Source organism: Hippocampus bargibanti, linkage group LG02, assembly GCF_051943395.1.
Source record: "Hippocampus bargibanti isolate YZ-2025 linkage group LG02, ASM5194339v1, whole genome shotgun sequence".
NCBI classification, from domain to species: domain Eukaryota; kingdom Metazoa; phylum Chordata; class Actinopteri; order Syngnathiformes; family Syngnathidae; genus Hippocampus; species Hippocampus bargibanti.
The window spans coordinates 17,534,213-17,553,559 of record NC_142735.1 but is presented as its reverse complement, the minus strand read 5'-3'; the positions used below and the strand labels follow the sequence as shown (position 1 = coordinate 17,553,559).

The 19,347-nt window shown below is 42.2% G+C and overlaps 2 protein-coding genes across 8 annotated transcripts; one reads left to right on the top strand and one right to left on the bottom strand.

Annotated features, from left to right (window-relative positions):
- Positions 1-563: 563 nt before the first annotated feature.
- LOC148901740 (seipin-like) lies at positions 564-18,941 on the bottom strand. 5 transcript variants are annotated; one of them, XM_088989709.1, is made up of 17 exons: positions 18,806-18,941; positions 18,587-18,685; positions 18,106-18,235; positions 17,004-17,136; positions 15,770-15,914; positions 13,992-14,239; positions 12,576-12,650; positions 11,654-11,798; positions 8,488-8,595; positions 7,466-7,688; positions 6,924-7,002; positions 6,449-6,592; positions 6,345-6,380; positions 2,372-2,506; positions 2,167-2,264; positions 1,099-1,213; positions 564-1,007 (listed from the first exon to the last, which is right to left on the bottom strand). In XM_088989709.1, exons 10-17 carry the CDS (start codon positions 7,681-7,683, stop codon positions 948-950), a joined length of 885 nt encoding a protein of 294 aa, XP_088845835.1. In that variant the 5' UTR covers positions 7,684-7,688; positions 8,488-8,595; positions 11,654-11,798; positions 12,576-12,650; positions 13,992-14,239; positions 15,770-15,914; positions 17,004-17,136; positions 18,106-18,235; positions 18,587-18,685; positions 18,806-18,941; the 3' UTR covers positions 564-947. The 5 variants fall into 5 exon arrangements, with proteins under 5 accessions (XP_088845835.1, XP_088845834.1, XP_088845836.1 ...); XM_088989708.1 differs by lacking the exon at positions 18,806-18,941 and adding an exon at positions 9,904-10,191 and having other exon boundaries at positions 18,587-18,725; XM_088989710.1 differs by lacking the exon at positions 18,806-18,941 and having other exon boundaries at positions 15,766-15,914; positions 18,587-18,725.
- Positions 11,354-19,290, top strand: LOC148901739 (glypican-6-like). 3 transcript variants are annotated; one of them, XM_088989706.1, is made up of 11 exons: positions 11,354-11,801; positions 13,332-13,490; positions 14,084-14,218; positions 15,242-15,417; positions 15,493-15,573; positions 15,777-15,942; positions 16,210-16,340; positions 17,525-17,671; positions 18,123-18,259; positions 18,609-18,738; positions 18,933-19,290. In XM_088989706.1, the coding sequence occupies exons 1-11, from the start codon at positions 11,606-11,608 to the stop codon at positions 19,110-19,112; spliced, it is 1,638 nt and encodes a 545-aa protein (XP_088845832.1). In that variant the 5' UTR covers positions 11,354-11,605; the 3' UTR covers positions 19,113-19,290. The 3 variants fall into 3 exon arrangements, with proteins under 3 accessions (XP_088845832.1, XP_088845831.1, XP_088845833.1); XM_088989705.1 differs by having other exon boundaries at positions 18,609-18,781; positions 18,861-19,290; XM_088989707.1 differs by having other exon boundaries at positions 11,721-11,801; positions 13,358-13,490; positions 18,609-18,781; positions 18,861-19,290.
- Positions 19,291-19,347: the final 57 nt, after the last annotated feature.

The following is a 19,347-nucleotide window of genomic DNA, read 5'->3' as shown; positions in this document are numbered from 1 at the left end:
TTGTCTTTTTATATATATCTTCTGGTGTTTGTGACGCGGCGAAACGTCAAAACAACGACAATGTCGTTTTTATCCAACGCTCCCGATAATGTCAGCCGCGTCGTCCCGCGATTATGTTTCGACGAAATATTAAATTAGATATGTGTCGTTCGCGAACGAATCGACCGGATATTCGAAGTGAACGATTCTGAATAGGTAACCGCTTATTGGAGCCGACTTTTCTCTCCCTTCGGTTAAAGTCGTGAATCAGTAGTAAATAATTTGACATATAATGTTATCTTATTTTTGGTAGTAAATTCATTAAAGCGATAAAAAAATCAGCAGCCATTTGGGGAACCAAAAGAGCCGCTCTTTTTGGTGAGCCGAACGAAAAGAACCGGCGCACAATTAAATCTTGCCGCCTTGTGACGTCATAGCCGTCGAGTTACACTTTCACCAAATGTTTCGATACCATTCACCTGTTTCAGAAATAATCACAATGGCATTCTATATTTTATATTTCATCCAATCGTAAGTTTAACCACATACGGTCAAAATGACAAAAAAGACATACGGTGTACATATAATAAGAGGACACAGTAAAGATAAATGATACAAAATAAAGAGAATACGCAGTAGATAATAAATTCACATAATTTTATGGAAGAAATATTTGGATACAAAAAAGTTATTGCAGGACAGTCTTTCTGACGGTGACGTCAGTGATGTGATATGTTTTCAATTCCAGACATTCTCCAGAATTTTTCTTGATAAAATGAAACATAACTGCTGCTAGGAAATGAGTCACCCGTACCTTTAATTTACTACAATGCAATGTCTTTGTGCAGCTCAAATAAAATCCAGAATTAGAACATCCTAGAATGACAGGATAAGAGAGAAGGAACACATTACAACTTTCAATTGATGCATACTAAATGTCTTTTCAGGGTGAGGAGACAGTTAACGTTTTAAGTAGGGATATTGTGGTTGTCACCATTTCCCAATCTGCTTGCTGCGTTTATTTGGGCCTGCCAAGAACAAAGGGGATTTAAAATCAACTACCGGTAATCAACTTTGAATGAATGTAATCAGTATGCATGCATGAGGAATCTTGCTTACCTGCTCTGGTCTGCTCAACAACAGCCTCATGTAGCTGAAGAGGACGCTGAGGAAGATGAAATTACTGGACATGCCCAAGACAGCTGACAGGACAGGGAAGTAAAACAACAAGTACCTGAAAAGGGAAACATCTTCTTTTAATATCCTTTGAAAAAATATACATTAAACAAACAGCTACAGGCGGCTCGGTGAGTGAGTGATTAGAGCTATTGGCTAGCAATCTGTTCATGGTGTCCTCCGCCTACTGTCCAATGACACCTGGTATAGGCTCCCGAAACCCCACTACCTTTGGGAGTATAAAACGGTTCGAAAGATGAATAGAAAACAGCATTACCTTTTTCCGTGGAGACTGGCCATGCTAATTGGTGAACTTACTATTATTTGAATCGCTGCATTTTAGCTGTAAATACAGTAATTCATAACCTGGCCCGTGTTGGAGCTAATTTTTTTGAGTGGGTACTTTACTGTTGAAAACGACACACATTATATTTAACTAGATTGCTGGTAAATGAGTGGTCAGCACATCTGCATCACAGTTCTCAGATTGTGGGTTGAAACCACGTTCTCTGCAACGGTTGCATCTGTGTTGCTTTATGCAAGTGGGTTTGATAAATGACACAACTTCTGGGTACAGTTGAGGTTCTTGATTAGGACTGCCGTCTTGGTCGGAGGGAGAAAGCAATTGACGTGTGCATCTTGTAGAATCCCATACGACTGACTTGCTGCTGTGCATGCTCTTGTTTGCGCTACGGCCAGGCATCGCTAGTTGAACAAGCAAATACGATTTTCTCAGATCATTACAGCATCGTCCACTCGGACACTGAGCTTTACAACGATTCAAGTATTTCGTCAAACAAACACATTTCCGCATGACATGACAAAAAAAGATATCACAGGGCCTAGAGGTTCACACAGTCAGTACCAAGAATTGCGAAAAAAAATTGAGTAAAAAAGGACCAAATGAGTCTGAATAAATATACAGGAGATGCATTATTTTTTGAACATGTTGCCATTTTCATTTGATACTTCAAGTAACGTGTTTGAAAAAAATAAGTGTTCCCCACTCACCTTACACCAGTGAAATAGGCTTGGATGTAGAGTTGGGATGAGTAGATCTGCACCTTGCTGGATAAGATTTCAATGACTGCTTTGGTCGAGGGGGAGTACTTTCCACAAGGAAGGAAAAGACAATGTGCTTTTTACTAGTGTACACAAAATTTTAATTCAAGAGTTTGCTTATCATTGTAATAATTTATAAGAACCTGGCACTCACTGGGTCGTCTGTGTATTCTGAAAAAAGGTCCACCTCCAACACTTGCTTCTGCTCAGCAACTCCAGTCATGAGCATAGGAAAGAACAGCAAAGTTGACATGGTCCTCAGAAGGTTTGACTGGTATCGCAGCATGCTCTGAAAAAAAGAGTTTATCGAGAGATCCTAATTTGAAAGTACATGTTTTTTGTTAACATTTGTATTTTTGTGCAACTGGATGTGCCCAAGTAGTTGGTATTTACAGTTAGTAAAATTGCCTGCAGTGCAGTTAAAACAACACTGCAGAGGCCTTCAAAGGGACATTTAACAGATCAAATCTTATGTCATAATGGATAACTGTAAGGTAACAATGTCACCAAGTGAGTAACATTAGCTCTTGAGAGCAAGTACATATTGAAATGTTTGGCTCAGTAGTCGATACACGCCTAGGGGTAATTTTTTCATGATGAGAATGTGCATTTTATATCTCCTATACAAATGTTTTTTTTTCTTAGTGGACAGTGTTTCAACGCTTATTGATTATTCTGTGTTTGACAGTCTTCTTTCTTCTTTTCCTTTCGGCTTTTCCCCTCAGGGGTCGTCACAGCGAATCAATGTCCTCCATCTATCCCGGTTTTGTGCATCCTCTTCTCTCACACCAGCTACCTTCATGTCCTCTTTGACCACATCCATAAACCTCCTCTTCGGTCTTCCTCTCGGTCTCCTGCCTGGCAGTTCAAGGCTCAGCATCCTTCTCCCGATATAGTCACTCTCTCTCCTCTGGACATGTCCAAACCATCTCAGTCTGGCCTCTCTGACTTTCTCTCCAAAGCCTCTAATATGAGTTGTCCCTCTAATGTACTCATTCCTGATCCTATCCAACCTGGTCACTCCCAAAGAAAACCTCAACATCTTCAGCTCTGCTACCTCCAGCTCTGCTTCCTGTCTTTTCTTCAGTGGCACTGTCTCCAGTCCAAACATCATGGCTGGTCTCACAACTGTTTTATACACTTTTCCTTTCATCCTAGCTCAAACCCTTCTATCGCACATCACACCTGACATTTTTCTCCAGCCGCTCCAGCCTGCCTGGACACGCTTCTTCAACTCTTTTCCACACTCTCCATTGCTCTGGACAGTTGACCCCAAGTACTTAAAATCCTTCACCTTCTTTATCTCTTCCCCCTGTAGCATCACTCTTGCACTTGGATCCCTCTTATTCACACACATATATTCCGTCTTGCTGCGACTGATCTTTATTCCTCTCCTTTCCAGGGCATATCTCCACATCTCTAGTTTCTCCGCCACCTGTTCCACGTTCTCGCTACAGATCACAATGTCATCTGCAAACATCATGGTCCAAGGAGATTCTTGTCTAAAATAGTCTGTCAGCCTGTCCATCACCATAGCAAACAGGAAGGGGCTCAGAGCTGACCCCTGGTGGAGTCCCACCTCCACCTTGAATTCCTCAGTCATATACATGCAGATACATGTCTTGCACCGCTCTGACATACTTTTCCGTCACTCCAGACTTCCTCATGCAATGCCACAGCTCTTCTCTGGACACCCTGTCGTACGCTTTCTCCAGATCTACAAAGACACAATGCAATTACTTCTGACCTTCTCTGTACTTCTCTATCAGCATTCTTAAAGCAAACACTGCATCTGTCGTACTCTTTTTTTGGCATGAAGCCATACTGCTGCTCACAAATGTTCACTTCTGCTCTTAGTCTAGCTTCAACTACTCTTTCCCAGAGTTTCATTGTATGGCTCATCAACTTTATTCCTCTGTAATTAGTACAACTCTGCACATCTCCTTTGTTCTTAAAAATGGGCACGAGTACACTTCGTCTCCATTCTTCAAGCATATGTTAACCATCTAAGATCTTGTTGAATAACCCAGTCAGGAACACCAACGCCACCTCTCCAAGACACTTCCATACCTCGATTGGTAAATCATCAGGCCCGAATGCCTTTCCCCCCCTTCATCCTCTTCAGCGCCCTCCTCACTTCATCCTTGCTACGTCTTGGTCCACAACAGTCACGTCTTCTACTCTTTGTTCCTTCTCATTTTCCTCATTCATCAATTCTTCAACATACTCTTTCCATCTTGCCATCACACTACTGGCACCTGTTAATACATTGCCATCTCTATCCTTAATCACCCGAACCTGCTGCAGGTCCTTACCATCTTTGTCTCTCTGTCTCACCAGCCTGTAAAGATCAGTCTCACCTTCCTTGCTGTCCAGCCGAGCATACAAGTCATCATAGGCCTCATCTTTGTTTCCTGCGCCAACATGTCCATTGAAGTCTCCACCAATTACAACCCACTCACTTCTCGGGATGTTCTGTATGACTTCATCAAAGTTCCCAATGATCACATGTGAAAAAAAAAAAAAAAAAAAAAAAAAAAACTGGACACTTGTAAATATGGGTTGTTGCAATATATCTAAATGCATCTCTTGATTCTGCACTATGTACAGTCTTGTTTATAGAACGGTTTTTGCACATCTACATTTGCACAGTATACAGTTGACATTTTTATTTTGTTATGCTTAGAATATCTTGTTTTCTATCCTTTCACTCCCACCCCAACCCCATCCCTCTTCAATTGCTGCTGTGGACTGCAAATTTCCCCATTGCGGGACGAATAAAGGTATTCTGATTCTGATTCTGATTCTGATTCTGAAGTCCAACCAAAATTTCTCCTTCTCCAATAGCTCACATCCTACTTGTGGGGCATACCCACAAACAACATTGAACATCATGCTTTTAATTTCTACCTTCAGACTCATCATTCTATCTGATACTCTTTTTACTTCTAAGACATTCCTAACAAAGTCCTCTTTTAAGATAACCCCAACTCCCTTTCTCTTTCTGTCTTCACCATGATAAAACAACTTAAACCATGACCCTAAGCTTCTAGCCTTGCTCCCTTTCCACCTGGTCTCCTGGACACACAGTACCTGTCACTACATTAAAAGTTCCTACTCTTAGTTCTATACTCTTGGCGTTCCATTCCTCTGTTTTCCTCCGGGCACACCTCCCTCCTCTCCTTCTTCGACCAACAGTAGTCCATTTTCCACTGACACCCTGAAGGTCAACAGTCCCAATGGCGGCCGTTGTTAACCCGGGCCTCGATCGATCCGGTATGGGATTCATAGGTTTCTCATCTCATCTCATTTTCCGTACCGCTTATTCCTCATTAGGGTCGCGGGGGTTGCTGGAGCCTATCTCAGCTGTCTTCGGGCACGAGGCAGGGGACACCCTGAATTGGTTGCCAGCCAGGGCACACAAAGACATACAACAGTCACTCTCACACTCACACCTAGGGACAATTTGGAGTGGTCAATCTGCCTGCCATGCATGTTTTTGGAGTGTGGGAGGAAACCGGAGGACCCGGAGAAAACCCACGCGGGTCCGGGGAGAACATGCAAACTCCACGCAGGGAGGCCGGACCGGGACGCGAACCGGCGACCTCTGCACTGTGAAGCCGGTGTGCTAACCACTCGGCTACCCGGCCGCCCATTCATAGGTTTGATTCGCATATTTATTTTGGCAATTTTTTTTTTATGTTGGATGCCCTTCCTCTGTGTTTGACAGTACAGTATTTTATTTGCAGATTTTTTGGGGGAACCCGCGCACTGTTATTGACAAACGCGCGCGCACATACGCGCACACGCACGCACACACTAGTTTTATGCTTCAGCTAGAACACTAATATAAAAAGATTGCTTTGGCACCATCTATTATCTATTGCATCTATTGCACTGGACTGAGCGGTTTTCTCTTGTGCGATCTTGTGGCTGTCCGTGCCAATTCTAGTCTTTTTTTTCTTCAATGACACTTGCAGTTTATCCCAAACACTCCAACACAATCAGTGGAGGACAAAACAATGCACGAGCACAGCCTAGACATGCTATCTATGAGTCAAATAACTGACATGGCTCTTATAAGAGTAGCAAATTCTATTTGAGCAGATTATTAGTTTTATACTCACAAAACGAGAGCTGGAGGCGGATGACAGATGCCTTGCCTGAAAAGCACGCATTGAATCATCAGTCAGCACAAACATGCGAATGGAGGACTCGGGATGGCACTCACAGAACTTGCGGACGTTGCCACTTGCCCTCCGTCACGAGAGAAGCAGGTTGTCCTGATCATGAACATCCCAATCTCATGGTTGGTCTCAGAATCAGGCATGTCTAACTGGAGAGTTATTTGATAGGCCTGGCCGAATGTCAACACCTGAACATAATGAATACCTTTAACATCTGTAAAATGGCAGATGTATGTGTGTGATTAAAAAAAAATGGATGGCAAACTGACAAAACTGACTAGAAAATGTTGAATATTTCCTTTCAAAAAGTGAAACTCTAATTTCATTAACCTTCCAGGAAAATATTTAACATTTGGCCAGTTCCTAAAATGGGGATGCAGCATCAAACATATCATCTGCGAGGTTGATTACTCATACAATTAGGGAGTTTAATCTTTACAAATCAAGCATTTAAACCAAAAAACCTGCTAGTGCATATAGTAAGTTATACATGTGCTCATACACAGGAAGTGCACGTACAGGTCTGTTGTTTCTCATCAGAGAGACATTGGCCACGGGATACGAGCACATGAAAGAGTTCGTAGAGTCACAGTCTGTCCTGCAAAAGCAACAATATCATTTTGAAGACTATTGTTGATGCATAAATAAGATTTGAGAGGGGGTTTCATTTATAACACAGGTGTCAAAGTCAAGGCCCGCGGGGCCACATCATTTTTTTCGGCCCGCGAAAGCAAATCAAGCTTATTAAATTCCATGATGATTGCTAAAATCTGAGCCAAAATTTCATATTTTTGGATGTCAACCACAATAAAAGTCATTATTCTTGACTTCAGATTTGAAAACAAGTTATTCATTAATTTGCTGTGTGCTCTATATGTAATATTTGAAGGGATTTAAACATTCTAATGGGTTCCCCAAATTCATAACGGCCCTCGAGAGGAAACCATAACGACAATGTGGCCCGCGGCAAAAAAATGACTTTGACACCCCTGATTTATAACATATTTGTGAATGCGGCCAAATGTGTAATTTCCTGATGTTCCTAAATACCAATCACTCACCTGTAGTAATAATACACCGGAGTTGAATAAGCAGTCAGAGGCATGTAGGAGTAGTAGAAGCTGCCGTACATGAAGGCGGAGATCCAGAGGAGCAGAATCAACATGGAGAGCACTGTGAGTCCCTGCATGGCCCTCTGACGGACACGGGACATCGCCCTGACAGCGGTATCATTCAGTCTCATCAGCAAATCAGACTGCACGTGAGTTGCTTCATCCATTAAACCTAAAAAAAGAGGAGAAAAAGCATTACAGTAAAGTCTCGTTATATCGATATCGGATATATCGATAGTCCCGGTTATATCGATACTATTTCTATGCACGCACGGAGAAAATTACATGCAAACAGGGTCGGATATATCGATAGTCCCGGTTATATCGATATTTTTTCGGACTCCCTTGAATATCGATATAACGAGACTTTACTGTATCTTAATAACACTGGATTAAAAAAAAGTTTCCCTGTGGTGAATACATGTACTTTGGAGGGCCAAACAAACACACATTCATTGGACTGAGAAGTGTGAAATTACCGAGTCAAATTTCAGGTCACAAGCAGAACACTTTTACATCAGATGACTTCAGATGGATCAAAAGCTGGGCAGTTTAATTTGATAGCAAACGACTTTGAATGAACCTTCACTGACTTTTTTTGTCTCACACCATTGTGTTTATTTAGGAAAGGTAACGTCATGAAGGAGCTCACACCTAAACAGAGAATACAAATAAAACTGCGACACTTAGCATACATCCTCCACTGGAAGAGCTAATTTGAGCAAAACATACACATTTTCTATTTTAAATAGCTTAGTACAGGATTACAATGGTGGTAGAGTGGCTGTCATGCAACTGGTATGCCTCTACATTTTTTCATCGAATCTCCAAATGTTCCCTGAAGCAACATTGCACATCTGTTGTTTCTGCTCTATCATTGTTGTACAAAGGAGCAACTTTACAGTATACACCAGTTATGGTATAAAAGAGAGCGCAATGTGTGATATGTGAAACGATGTGTTCTGTCTTACCGTTGTATTCTGATGTCCAATGCACAGTGAGGAGTTTCTGAAGTGTTTGGCTCCAATACAGTCTGGATAAAATGTGAACAGGACTGTGACTTCCACAATTTCAAGCTCCTACAAGTGGGAGAAAGAGGTTTAAGTTGAGTCCAGCCCCCTGTCCACAAAGCTACAGCTGCCAATTGGAACACAGTACGACAGATCACAAGACAGTTGCAAATCTTTTAACCACTCTAACTATTTTTGCATTTTTTTATTCACACATAGGGAACGGATACAAAGGTGCCCCTGACAAAAAAAATCATATTGGGTCCAAAATTCATTACAAGTGTTACAAATTGCTCTGTGAAAGTAATTCATCTCTCCTCGTTACACTACTAAAAGAAGAAGAGGGGAAGAGGGGTGGCAGGTGGATTACAAGAAATGTATATTTAAATAGCATACCATTTACCTTCTTAGATCTAATTATGCGGCTCAACTGCAGTGTTTCTTTCTACTTTTAATGGTATAGCAGGCGAAAATCAGCCAATAGTCAAATTCCTTCAAATTATAATTTCAAGAAAACTTACAAATAAAGTCATTTGAACTGAACAGTGGTGGTATTGTGACCTTTGATATGGCCTCCAGTTTAATTTGTGGTTTTGCATTGTCAACAAATGAGTTGACATGCCTTTCACATGTTGATTGTTGAAAGGCGCTTATAAATCAAAATGAGAGGGGCTACTTCCATTGCTAGGAAGCTAGTGAGCTGTGTTCACTCCTACAACAGTGCAACCTCTGCTTATAAATGTGCTCTGCCAGTCAGATGCTACCTACTTATGAAACTTTTTGTTTTATGTTCAAGTAGAATGAAGGTTCATTATATAAGTGGATACAGAAACAAATACAATAGCTCTTTAAGTAAAAGACAGGGTAAAATGGGGTATACAATTTTGTGCATAGAATACCTTCTTTATCTTTTGATCTTGCCCCGCTACCCCTTACAATTTTGCTGCTGCAAATTTCCCCAGTGTGGGACTATTACAGGCTTTCTGATTCTGGAATAGCTCCCAAAAAATCTCAGAGATCAAACTTATTATAATCGCAACATTTAATATCAAAACAAATGTTTGAATCAAGGCCCCAGGCACGTAATTCATGTTGAAACAGCTACTTCTGACTAAACTCATACAATCAGGCTAAGAGTGATTGTGCTTCAGTGAGACGTTTATAGCCACAATATGTAAAGTTTAATTTAAATTCACTGTTCACTGTCAATAATGACACCGTGACCTGAGTGTTGTTCTTCCTCCTGCCCTTTACATATGTAGGATGATTCTCGAGGCTCACATCCATCAGCCTCTAATAACACGATAATCATTCGAAACTGCCTGCTTCAGTAGCTAATTCCATTTTTGTCTTCATCCCTTTGTTCACCTTCCTTACTTTCCCTCCATGCGCCTTCACTGACAGTTTTCTCTTTCATTGACAGTTTAGTCACCACCAGGTTTCTCTTGCCAGAGCTGACAGCTTCGTAGATATCATTTGCATTTGTGGCTTGGTCACCCTTGTGTATTATATTGTGCAAGAAATGGGTGCAAGCACTGCCTCGGGGTCCCTTGGAGGAGACTGATCTTGGTGAGAAGTGTCTGGCAGGGAGTGGATGGGGGCACAAGCCTGGCTGAGTGTTGCTCTCAGTTCAGTTTTACACCACGGCCTTTTGGGTGGCTTGTGCTGAAATAGAGACAGAAGGGCAGCTCAGCATGGGGGCACGAGTGTATCGACACCGTCAATTGAATTAGCGGGAGATATGCAGGGCAGGACCTGGCTTCAGATTCAACATCTACAACTGCAAGTTGCAACTCAATTCTAGAGAACTGAAACACAATCACTCACCGGCAAGCGACAAGCATCGCACTCCCTTTTTTGGACTTTTCAAGTGAACCATTAAAACCATTCTGTTAATCTCAAATATGGCAATTCATTCAACAATGTACAGTAATTCCTCATCCATTTTCAAGGAACTTGATCTCACTTGGCAAACCACTCCTGAATTCAATTCAAGCACTCCCCAAATTGTAGCCTTTATATTATATTGACTGTAGAGATATAATATCTAGATAGAGAATTGTTCAAAACATCGTAGTGAGTACAAGCAAAACATCTCACCAAAATTATAATTTCCCCCCTCCCCACTTAGTCTAAAAATGACTAATTAAGGCTCACTTGCTTACCGAAGCTGAGTCATGCCATGTTGTTACCTGAGAACTGTGATGCCAAAATGCCCCGAAATAAGTGGATTTCACTCTCTACCACATATGTCACAAACTCAAGATTAATCCAAATGCCGTGTTTAAACTAATAGATCTATATACAATTTATTATTGCAAATATTTTTTAGAGTGGGTGCATGAGGAGCTCATAATTCTTTCAATTTTACTGTCAACTTGAGCGCAAAGACTACAATTAAACACAAAGCAAGCTGATTAGCCTTGGGCGAGGCTGTGTTGATTTTTTTAGTCACTCCTTTAGCTTCCGCATATTGTCTGTAGAGTATTTTTCTTTCGTGAATGTCAATTGAAATAAACAGTTTTAGGATCCTGAAGTAGTAATTCTAAAAGCAGCCCTCCACCTTGGAACCGGTGGCTCCCCGCCCACTTCACCCCTACATGCCAGTCCCACTGTGAGTGCGCCCCGGCGCGGTCCATTGTTCTTCGGCCGTTTCCACCACAACCACGCGTCAAGTTATCAAGCGCGAATATATTCACTTCCGGTTACTACTGTCAAAATACTTTTATTACATACGCATCACGAACGAACAGTGGGAATGGCCCCGACGTCCGTCTTTTTATTTTCCACATGGACATTTTGTATTTCCTACTTTAGACAATTACCTTCATAATGGTGATGCTGACGGTATTGGGTTGGTTCTACAGCTTTTCTCCTCATTGATGTCCACCAAGTTTACTGGATATAGTTGCTGAAGAAAAATTGTGGAAACCACAGCCTGGTCTTATCCAATTCACGACATTGAAAAAAAAATCACGACTTTTTGAACGACTGAGCATCTCAGAGCACTTTTACAGGCTGCAGTTTAATTTAGATTTGTGATTAGAACATCTCGTTTTCAGATCATCCTCCCATACGGATGCCTTTTGTGGTGAAAATGGAGACCCGGTCGGCCGTACCCCAGTACCTGCTCCTGGGTTTGCTTTGCGTAGTAGCTGCCCCATCGGGGTCCCGGAGCTCCGTGGCTGCAGCCGGGAGGAGTTGCGCCGACACCCGGCAGGTGTACGCGGAGAAGGGGTACAGCACCGGCAGCGCACCGGTGACTCAAATCTCTGGTAAGACCGTTCGTGCAGGACGAAACATTAAAAATGCATGTTATTTTCGTAGAAGTCACAATGCTTGCTTTAGCAACCAGAATGAGTGACAATTATAATGTGTGAAACACATTAATGAATGTGTAAAACAAAGTGTAACACTCATTAATGAGTACCACGCGGAAAAATCATCAATCTTTTCCCCTTTGAATAAAAACCACGCAGAGTTGTTTTAAACCAAATTACATCCCCTCCTCTGTGTGATGTTTAAATAGGTTGATTAAGCGGGATGATTAAATTGTCAACACCACAACAACAAAGAACCTCGCCCCTAATTAGTCTTCGCCTGCACTGGTAAATCCCCGCTTGTCCCTCATGGATTTTGTTCACTGGCAATAATAATCTTATCTGCTGAATGCGATCAAGTGTGGATTTTGAATCGTGCACCTGTCTCGAAAAGTGAAAGTATAGCAAGGTTGCCCACATGTGTGGCTGAAACTCGCATGTCAATTAGGTTTGACTGATGTATTCGTACGAGGGAGGTCCCCAGTACGTTGAACAGTATGATCTAAGATCAGCAAAAGCAAATAAAAACCTGGGAAATGTGATAAAAAAATGGAAACAAATTTCAATACCCTTATTAATGGTACCCGCTGGAATTTTTAATAACCCCAAATATATTCTCACCCCTGTTAAACATATTCTGGCTTTGTGTTGAAGTCAAAACAGACGCAGTATTGATTGATTTTAGATAAATCTGTGTGTGAGTGTTTGCGCTGTGTGTGTGTTCTTTGCCTGAGCCTCGGCTGGCTGTCCCGTGGGCCATGGGGGAGCAGATGGCTGGGAGAGTGAGCAAAGATGAGAGGCTGCCTAGAAATGGAAATGCAGGGATGAGAGCAGAACAAAAGAGACAGAGTGTCACACCAGCGAGGAGGTGGAAACCAGACGTACTATTTGTGTCAGGTGTAACATTGACTGAAACAAAGAACTGAAACGCTTTTCCTCCCATGCTTGTCATTTGCATATCATTACCTCTGACATATGAAAGACCAGAACCTGAGCTGACAACCAGAGAAAGAGATTGGAAGTGAATAATTCATGGGGTCAAAGTACAATTTCATATCACAGTCTTTCGTTGTCTTAGATAAGACTTGGCTGCGGGAAGCAACGATTGACAGGCTGTATTGGATTGTTTCACGGCAAGCAGATCCTGTTTGAATGAGAATGAATGAGCATGGCAGCCCAAAAATTACAATAAGCTCTAACTCACTTTGCTTTTTAAGTAAAAAAAAAAACTGAACAATAAGCATATGTTTCAATGTTTTACAACAGTTCCTTGGAGGTTCCTTACTTGTTTTTTGAACTACACGGGTGAAATACTTCCCCCAGCCATAGTGTTTACACACAGGTGGTCTAGACCATAATTTCTGCCCTACTTCTGAATGTCAAGAATGTCTCACAGAACACGCATCAATCTTCTCAAATGTGACACAGAATCTTGGTTAGGAATCACAGCTCTAAACAAGGAACTGTTTCGATTCATGTGCACAGGCGAGCACTTGCGACTCTGTCCTCAGGACTACACCTGCTGCTCGAGTCAGATGGAGGAAACGTTGGCGCTTCAGAGCGAACGGGACTTCCTGAAATCTGTAGAGAACCATAGCCAGTTTCTGTTGACCACCTTTACCCAAAGACAACGACGGTTTGACGGTAAGAAAATTGACTGTTATGTTTGTGGCCATGATTGTTAGGTATTCTGTAGTCTTTCTTCATTGGTGTCGCAAAATATCTTTTAGAAACATCCAACGATTGGGCCTTTATTGATGAAACTCAATTAGAATAAAGGTTCACGGTATGCATATTTGTATAATTATTCCCCAAAAAAATCAGTTAACCCTGTCAGGCATCCCATAACCTGATAACATAAGATGTCCACTGTAGTAAGGGCTGTCCCTGAAAGGCTTGGAGGGGGGCACTAAAGGAGCCCTTTAGCATTTTTATCTTGAATAGAATTGAGCGTTAGAAATGATTTCAGGCTGTCCGAATCCAGCCAAGCGGATTTGATCTTTTTTAAACCGCCTACCTGCTATCGCCTCTCTTCTCCCCTCCTCTTTCTTTTATATAATGCACAAAGTGATGAATCAGGAGTGGGAGACTGCACATATGAGCCGTCACGGCTATTTTTATAAGACGCCATGCTCTTTTGCTCACATTCAATAATGTCCGCCAAATTATGTAACCGTGATGTGGCGAGGCCTTGGCGACCGGTTTTGGGAGTCACATTTGCATCTTTGTTGTCGCAGAGTTCTTCAAGGAGCTTATAGACTTGTCTGAGAAGTCCATGAACCAGATGTTCACCAAAACCTACGGACGTCTCTTCACACAGAACTCGCACGTCTTCCAGGAGCTGTTTGCGGAGCTGCGCAGGTATTATTCAGGTCAGTTCATCCACATCTTGTCTGCAAAGACACAAATTAGGACACACTCGTACTGTATAATTAGATGCAAGATGGTACCAGATGGCCACTTCGCATTACCACTATGTATGTGTGAATTGTCTTGGAATGGCTGGTGCATTATAAATGATACCTGTAGCTCATGCAACTTTCTTTCAGCCTTTCTGCCAATTCATGTGTCTACCTATGTACCTTGTCATTTTTTTCTTTTTCTTTATGAAGTGAGCTAACATTGAAGTTACCAACTAGCTTTAAGAAATTGGAGCAATTAACACATTTATTGCCATTCCCAAATTTATTCGGGAATTGAAAAGTGTTACGTGAAGCGCCATTCACGAATTAGTTTGGGTTTTGGTTTTTCTTGTGGGTTTGCCAATAAAGCGCTGGTCAGACCTCTGGAAGTTTTTCCTTCCCACGAGCGGGCAGCATTTGCCTTTTATACGGCCGCCCTCATTTCAAGCTCAGATAATTCCAGACCCATATAATTTAAGAATTAACACTTTTTTTCTGATGAAAGAAGAGAGTAAGTTTCCTTATGCTGCATTGAATGTTTATGTAGTCCTAAAACTCAATATTCTGTGGGACCCACAATTTGAGTAAAAAGGACAAAAAAAAAAACCTGGCACTGGAGTGGACACATTTTTGCACATCGTCTAGCAGTGAACAAGTTAAGGCACAGTAATGCCCTCACCTTTTGGGCAAGGAGAGCCATACAATCCCTTTCATTCAGTCAAACATAAGTACAAAATGAGAGTACTTGGAAGGAATTAGTTACAGGCCACACCTCTCACACCCTGATGTGAGGGGTTGAACCAACTAGTAGGAGTTATAATTTTAAACTGTCCAAGCTGCATGCGTCTATGAAACTACCAAAACAAAGTCTAGCCAGATTTGAGCTGGCCACAAAAGTAAAGGCTTACTTCCAAAAGTTAACTAACATACTATTAATGCAATACCTACAGTACTACTATAACACCTTATCCGAGATATCTTTGCTGTCGACAGGGGGGAGCGTGAGTCTGACAGAGGTTTTGTCGGACTTCTGGTCCCGATTGGTAGAGCGAGTCTTCACTCTGGTCAACCCTCAGTATCAGTTCAGCGATGACTACCTGGAGTGTGTCAGTAAGCATGCTGAACAACTGCAGCCTTTTGGAGACATTCCACGCAAACTGCGTATACAGGTGAACTGTCCCTACTTCTTGTTTAAATGAAGACCAAAATGTAAGTGATTTAAAAAATATATTTTACCAAACCAGGTATCCAGGGCTTTTATTGCTGCTAGAGCGCTCTCACAGGGACTGGCTGTTGGTCGAGATATTGTCAACAAGGCCACAAAGGTAAAATAATAATAATAAATTGTAGCATAGAGGGTTTAACAGTGTGTTCCCCGGGCGACTCGACTTTGAATTAACAAGTGGGCCTCAAGGTCAGCATGTCTGTCTCATTGCTGAGAGTTTCTGCGTTAAAATCAATTTAAAATTTGAGTTGTACAGTTTCATAGCATAGGCGATGACAGTGGCATTCCTTACGTGCCTTCTAGATGACTCCGGACTCTGAGTGCATGCGTGGCCTGATGCGTCAGTGGTACTGCCCCCTCTGTCGAGGAATGCCCTTCCTGCGGCCGTGCCGTGCCTTCTGCCTCAATGTGATGAAAGGCTGTTTAGCCAATCAAGCCGACCTGGACACCGAGTGGGACTATTTTATTGGTGGGTGACGGGAGGCGGGGCAGGATTTTACTGTACATTTTTTTTCTACAAGATTAAACCATGAATTCAATTTTCCATTAAAAATGCTAAAATATACTTTTCTGTGCATGAATTAACCTTCTGTCGTCAGATAATAGCTCATTTATTTTTGAAGGCTATGATAAGCAAATCGAACAATCATGAAGAACACCCTTCCGTAATGGTTCCATGTTTCTCACTTTCATCTTGGCCTGTAATCTCGTTTTCTTCACACGCACTTGCCATCAGATGCCCTCTATCATGTGGCGGAGAAATTAGAGGGGCCGTTCAACATGGAGCTGGCGGTGGACTCCATTTCCGTCAAAGTGTCCGAAGCCATCATGCACATGCAAGAAAACAGTGTCAGCATATCTACCAAGGCAAGGATAACTCCTTATCCACCCTTATACAGATTCTTTGAGGAGAATGCACCAGTGGAAAAGTAAGGTTCTGTGAATAATGCCAAGCACATGTGAACGAGTAGTTAGCATATATGTATACATTGGGTTATTTGGAGGTTTGTCATGCAGTTAGGCCCCATCTATTTGCAGAAATACCTGATTGCTTTGATACTGTATGGTGGCAGTTTGGTATCAGGGAGTGAGTTGAGGAGTAACTAAAATGTCTTGCCCGTCTGATTGCCGCAGCATAAATTTCCAATCACAATTAAAAAACAACTAGGATATACGTGAAACACATCAGGTAGCATGTATCCCGAAGAACATAAATTCTGTCAAAGCATTTGTAGTAGGCACATTTAAAATCTATACCGGATTCGTCCACTTTACTACGTCGTAGAGCCATCTGACGTTTGTAATCAAATCATATATCATCAAAAAGGGTAAAAAAAAAACTCCCGCTGCTCACCCGCACAAAAAAAAGTTCTTATCCCGTGACTGTGAAGTGTCCTTGAGAGTTTTGTTAGGCACTTATAAATTAAATGTATTATTATTATTATTATTATTATTATTATTATTATTATTATTGTTGTTGTTTCGGGTCTCTAGTGAAACAACAATACAGCCCTTCCAGTGATGTCGCACCCTATAACTGAAGTGCGGCGGCGAGGCTTCTGGGAGTGAATCCACCTGAGAGGCACCCACGTCTCGATTCAATATGTGGCAGCGCTTCAGGGAACAGCGAGTTCTTTGGTACACAGCTTGGCTGTTTTTCCCACTGTGGCAAAGAGAAAGAGTGAGAGGAGTGGAATGTCAGCAAAAGATTTATTAGATTGCTTGTTCAAACCTTGACTCACCCAGTCCTGAGATTGCACCGTAGACTCTGTACAAGATTTTAAATGAAGTGCCTCATAAATGGTACAAGTACATACGAGGTTTTCAAGATTTGAAGTGGTGGTTTAACAAGAAAAGCTTTCTAAGCAGCATTTCGTTGGCATGGCGATAACTACTTCACAAGGAGGACAGTTGGTTGAAAACCAGAAACAATGATTCCAATTCATAAATTCACTTTTATATTTCTCTGGAACTTCTCTTGAAATATATGAACAGCTGAAGATCGGTGCGGTGTGGAAGACTTTTGGAATAATTCAATATTCTCTGTGTAGGTGTTCCACGGTTGCGGAAATCCAAGACCTGTTCCAGCACGCTCCAAGCGCTCTCCCAAAGAGTCGGGGGGGAACAGGAGGGCTTTCCACACCTACACCCCAGACGAAAAACCTACTACGGCTGCAGGCACCAATTTGGACCGACTAGTAAGAATGATAAAGTTGCCTTAGCTTAGCGTCAAAGCATCTTTTTTTGATCTTGATTAAATAATTACGCCTTAAATAATTCAAGGAATGGAGTACAGGCACTCTTGAAGGGTGAATTGTATGAAACGAGTAAACTGCTGTCAACCAATGATTTCATAGTTTTGTTAATCACAGTTATATATTGTAAAATGATTGGAGAGTTTTCAGGAGAAACTTTTCTAACTTTGGTCTCTGACCTTTAATGACCATTGAAAAACATTGGTCCCATCAATAAATAGCTGGCATTCTACGTTGGTGATATTACATCTTGTGTTCCCACTTTAAATGCACACAACCATGATTCACATGCACTACCCCTTACTATGCACACACACACATGCGCACACAGCGATCTACACTAAGAATACATTCAAGATAGGTGAGCAATGACTCACGAGCTGTCTCCATACAGGTTACGGAACTCAAAGAGCGACTGCGGCCCATGGGGAGCTTCTGGGTGTCCCTCCCACACACCATCTGCAATGATGAAAAGATGGCCGCCGACGTCACTAATGAGGACCGTTGCTGGAATGGGCAGACAAGGGGGAGGTTAGCCACATGCGCTTGGGAGATTTTGTATGGTGTTCGATGCAACCAACGCCTGAACTTTTTAGCCAGAAATCTAAAAAGCTTGTTTGCTGCAAAAGTGCTGAACGGCAACTATAGAGTGAAGCGTCTGTGTAAGCTCTCAGTCGTACAGGAGTGGTCCATCGATGAGAAGGTTTCTTCAGGCGTCATCTGTACTTTTTGAAGGTGTCGGACGTCCGACACCTTCAAAAAGTACACGTCCGACACCTTCAAAAAGTACAGATGACGCCTGAAGAAACCTTCTCATCTATAGAGTGAAGCACAGTGCTTTCTGATTCAATTTGTCACCTGTGTGCATGCACACTCTCAGATATCTTCCAGAGGTGATGGGCGACGGGCTGGCAAATCAGATCAACAACCCAGAGGTGGAGGTGAACATCGGGCGACCTGACGTCAAGACCAGACAGCTGATCATGGAGCTGAGGGTGGCTTCTAACAAAATAAGACATGCACAGAGTGGACAGGATATGGACTTCATGGACAGTCAGTCGTACTTCATACACTCACTTGATAATTTGATCAAAGTTCAGCCGAATTATTAGTGCATGTGCTTTGCTCCCAGGTGAGGAGGGCAGTGGTTCGGGAGGCGACGATGCCAGCGAACGCTACAACGATGATTGGCCGGGATACGGACCTCATTCCCCTCCTTTCAGCAAGCCCCCGCGTATTGCCGCCTCCAACCCTGGCAAGCCTCCTCGGGCCCGCGAGAGAAACGGGCCCAAGGGCAACCGCAACCATGGCCGAGTCCCATCTGCAACAAGTCAGCTCACTTCCTCCCTGCTTCCCTTTTTCTTGCTCCCCTTTGTGTCCATGAAGGCCCCCTGGTGGAGATAGTTTCTCACTGCATTCGTCATGACGGCCAGCTAATATTTTTTTTCACTTTACTCCATACGCGCACACGCACACACAAAACACAAACTGAATAGCACAAAATTGATTATTTATAACATCAACTGCACAAGTATACATTATTGTATTAACTCATTATATTAAATCAAAACGTGCCAAATGGTAAAATGGGCAGATGATGTTTCAATGAGGAGGTATAC

Excerpts from the sequence above, each read along its gene's own strand:
- LOC148901739 (XM_088989705.1), top strand. The coding sequence starts at position 11,606 with ATGCCTTTTGTGGTGAAAATGGAGACCCGGTCGGCCGTACCCCAGTAC. Across the intron at positions 15,574-15,776 it reads TTGTCAACAAGGCCACAAAG|ATGACTCCGGACTCTGAGTG; the intron begins GTAAAATAATAA and ends CGTGCCTTCTAG. Across the intron at positions 16,341-17,524 it reads GTGTCAGCATATCTACCAAG|GTGTTCCACGGTTGCGGAAA; the intron begins GCAAGGATAACT and ends TTCTCTGTGTAG.
- LOC148901740 (XM_088989709.1), bottom strand. The coding sequence starts at position 7,683 with ATGGATGAAGCAACTCACGTGCAGTCTGATTTGCTGATGAGACTGAAT. Across the intron at positions 1,214-2,166 it reads GCCTATTTCACTGGTGTAAG|GTACTTGTTGTTTTACTTCC; the intron begins GTGAGTGGGGAA and ends TTCCCTTTTCAG. Across the intron at positions 1,008-1,098 it reads TGTTGAGCAGACCAGAGCAG|GCCCAAATAAACGCAGCAAG; the intron begins GTAAGCAAGATT and ends TGTTCTTGGCAG.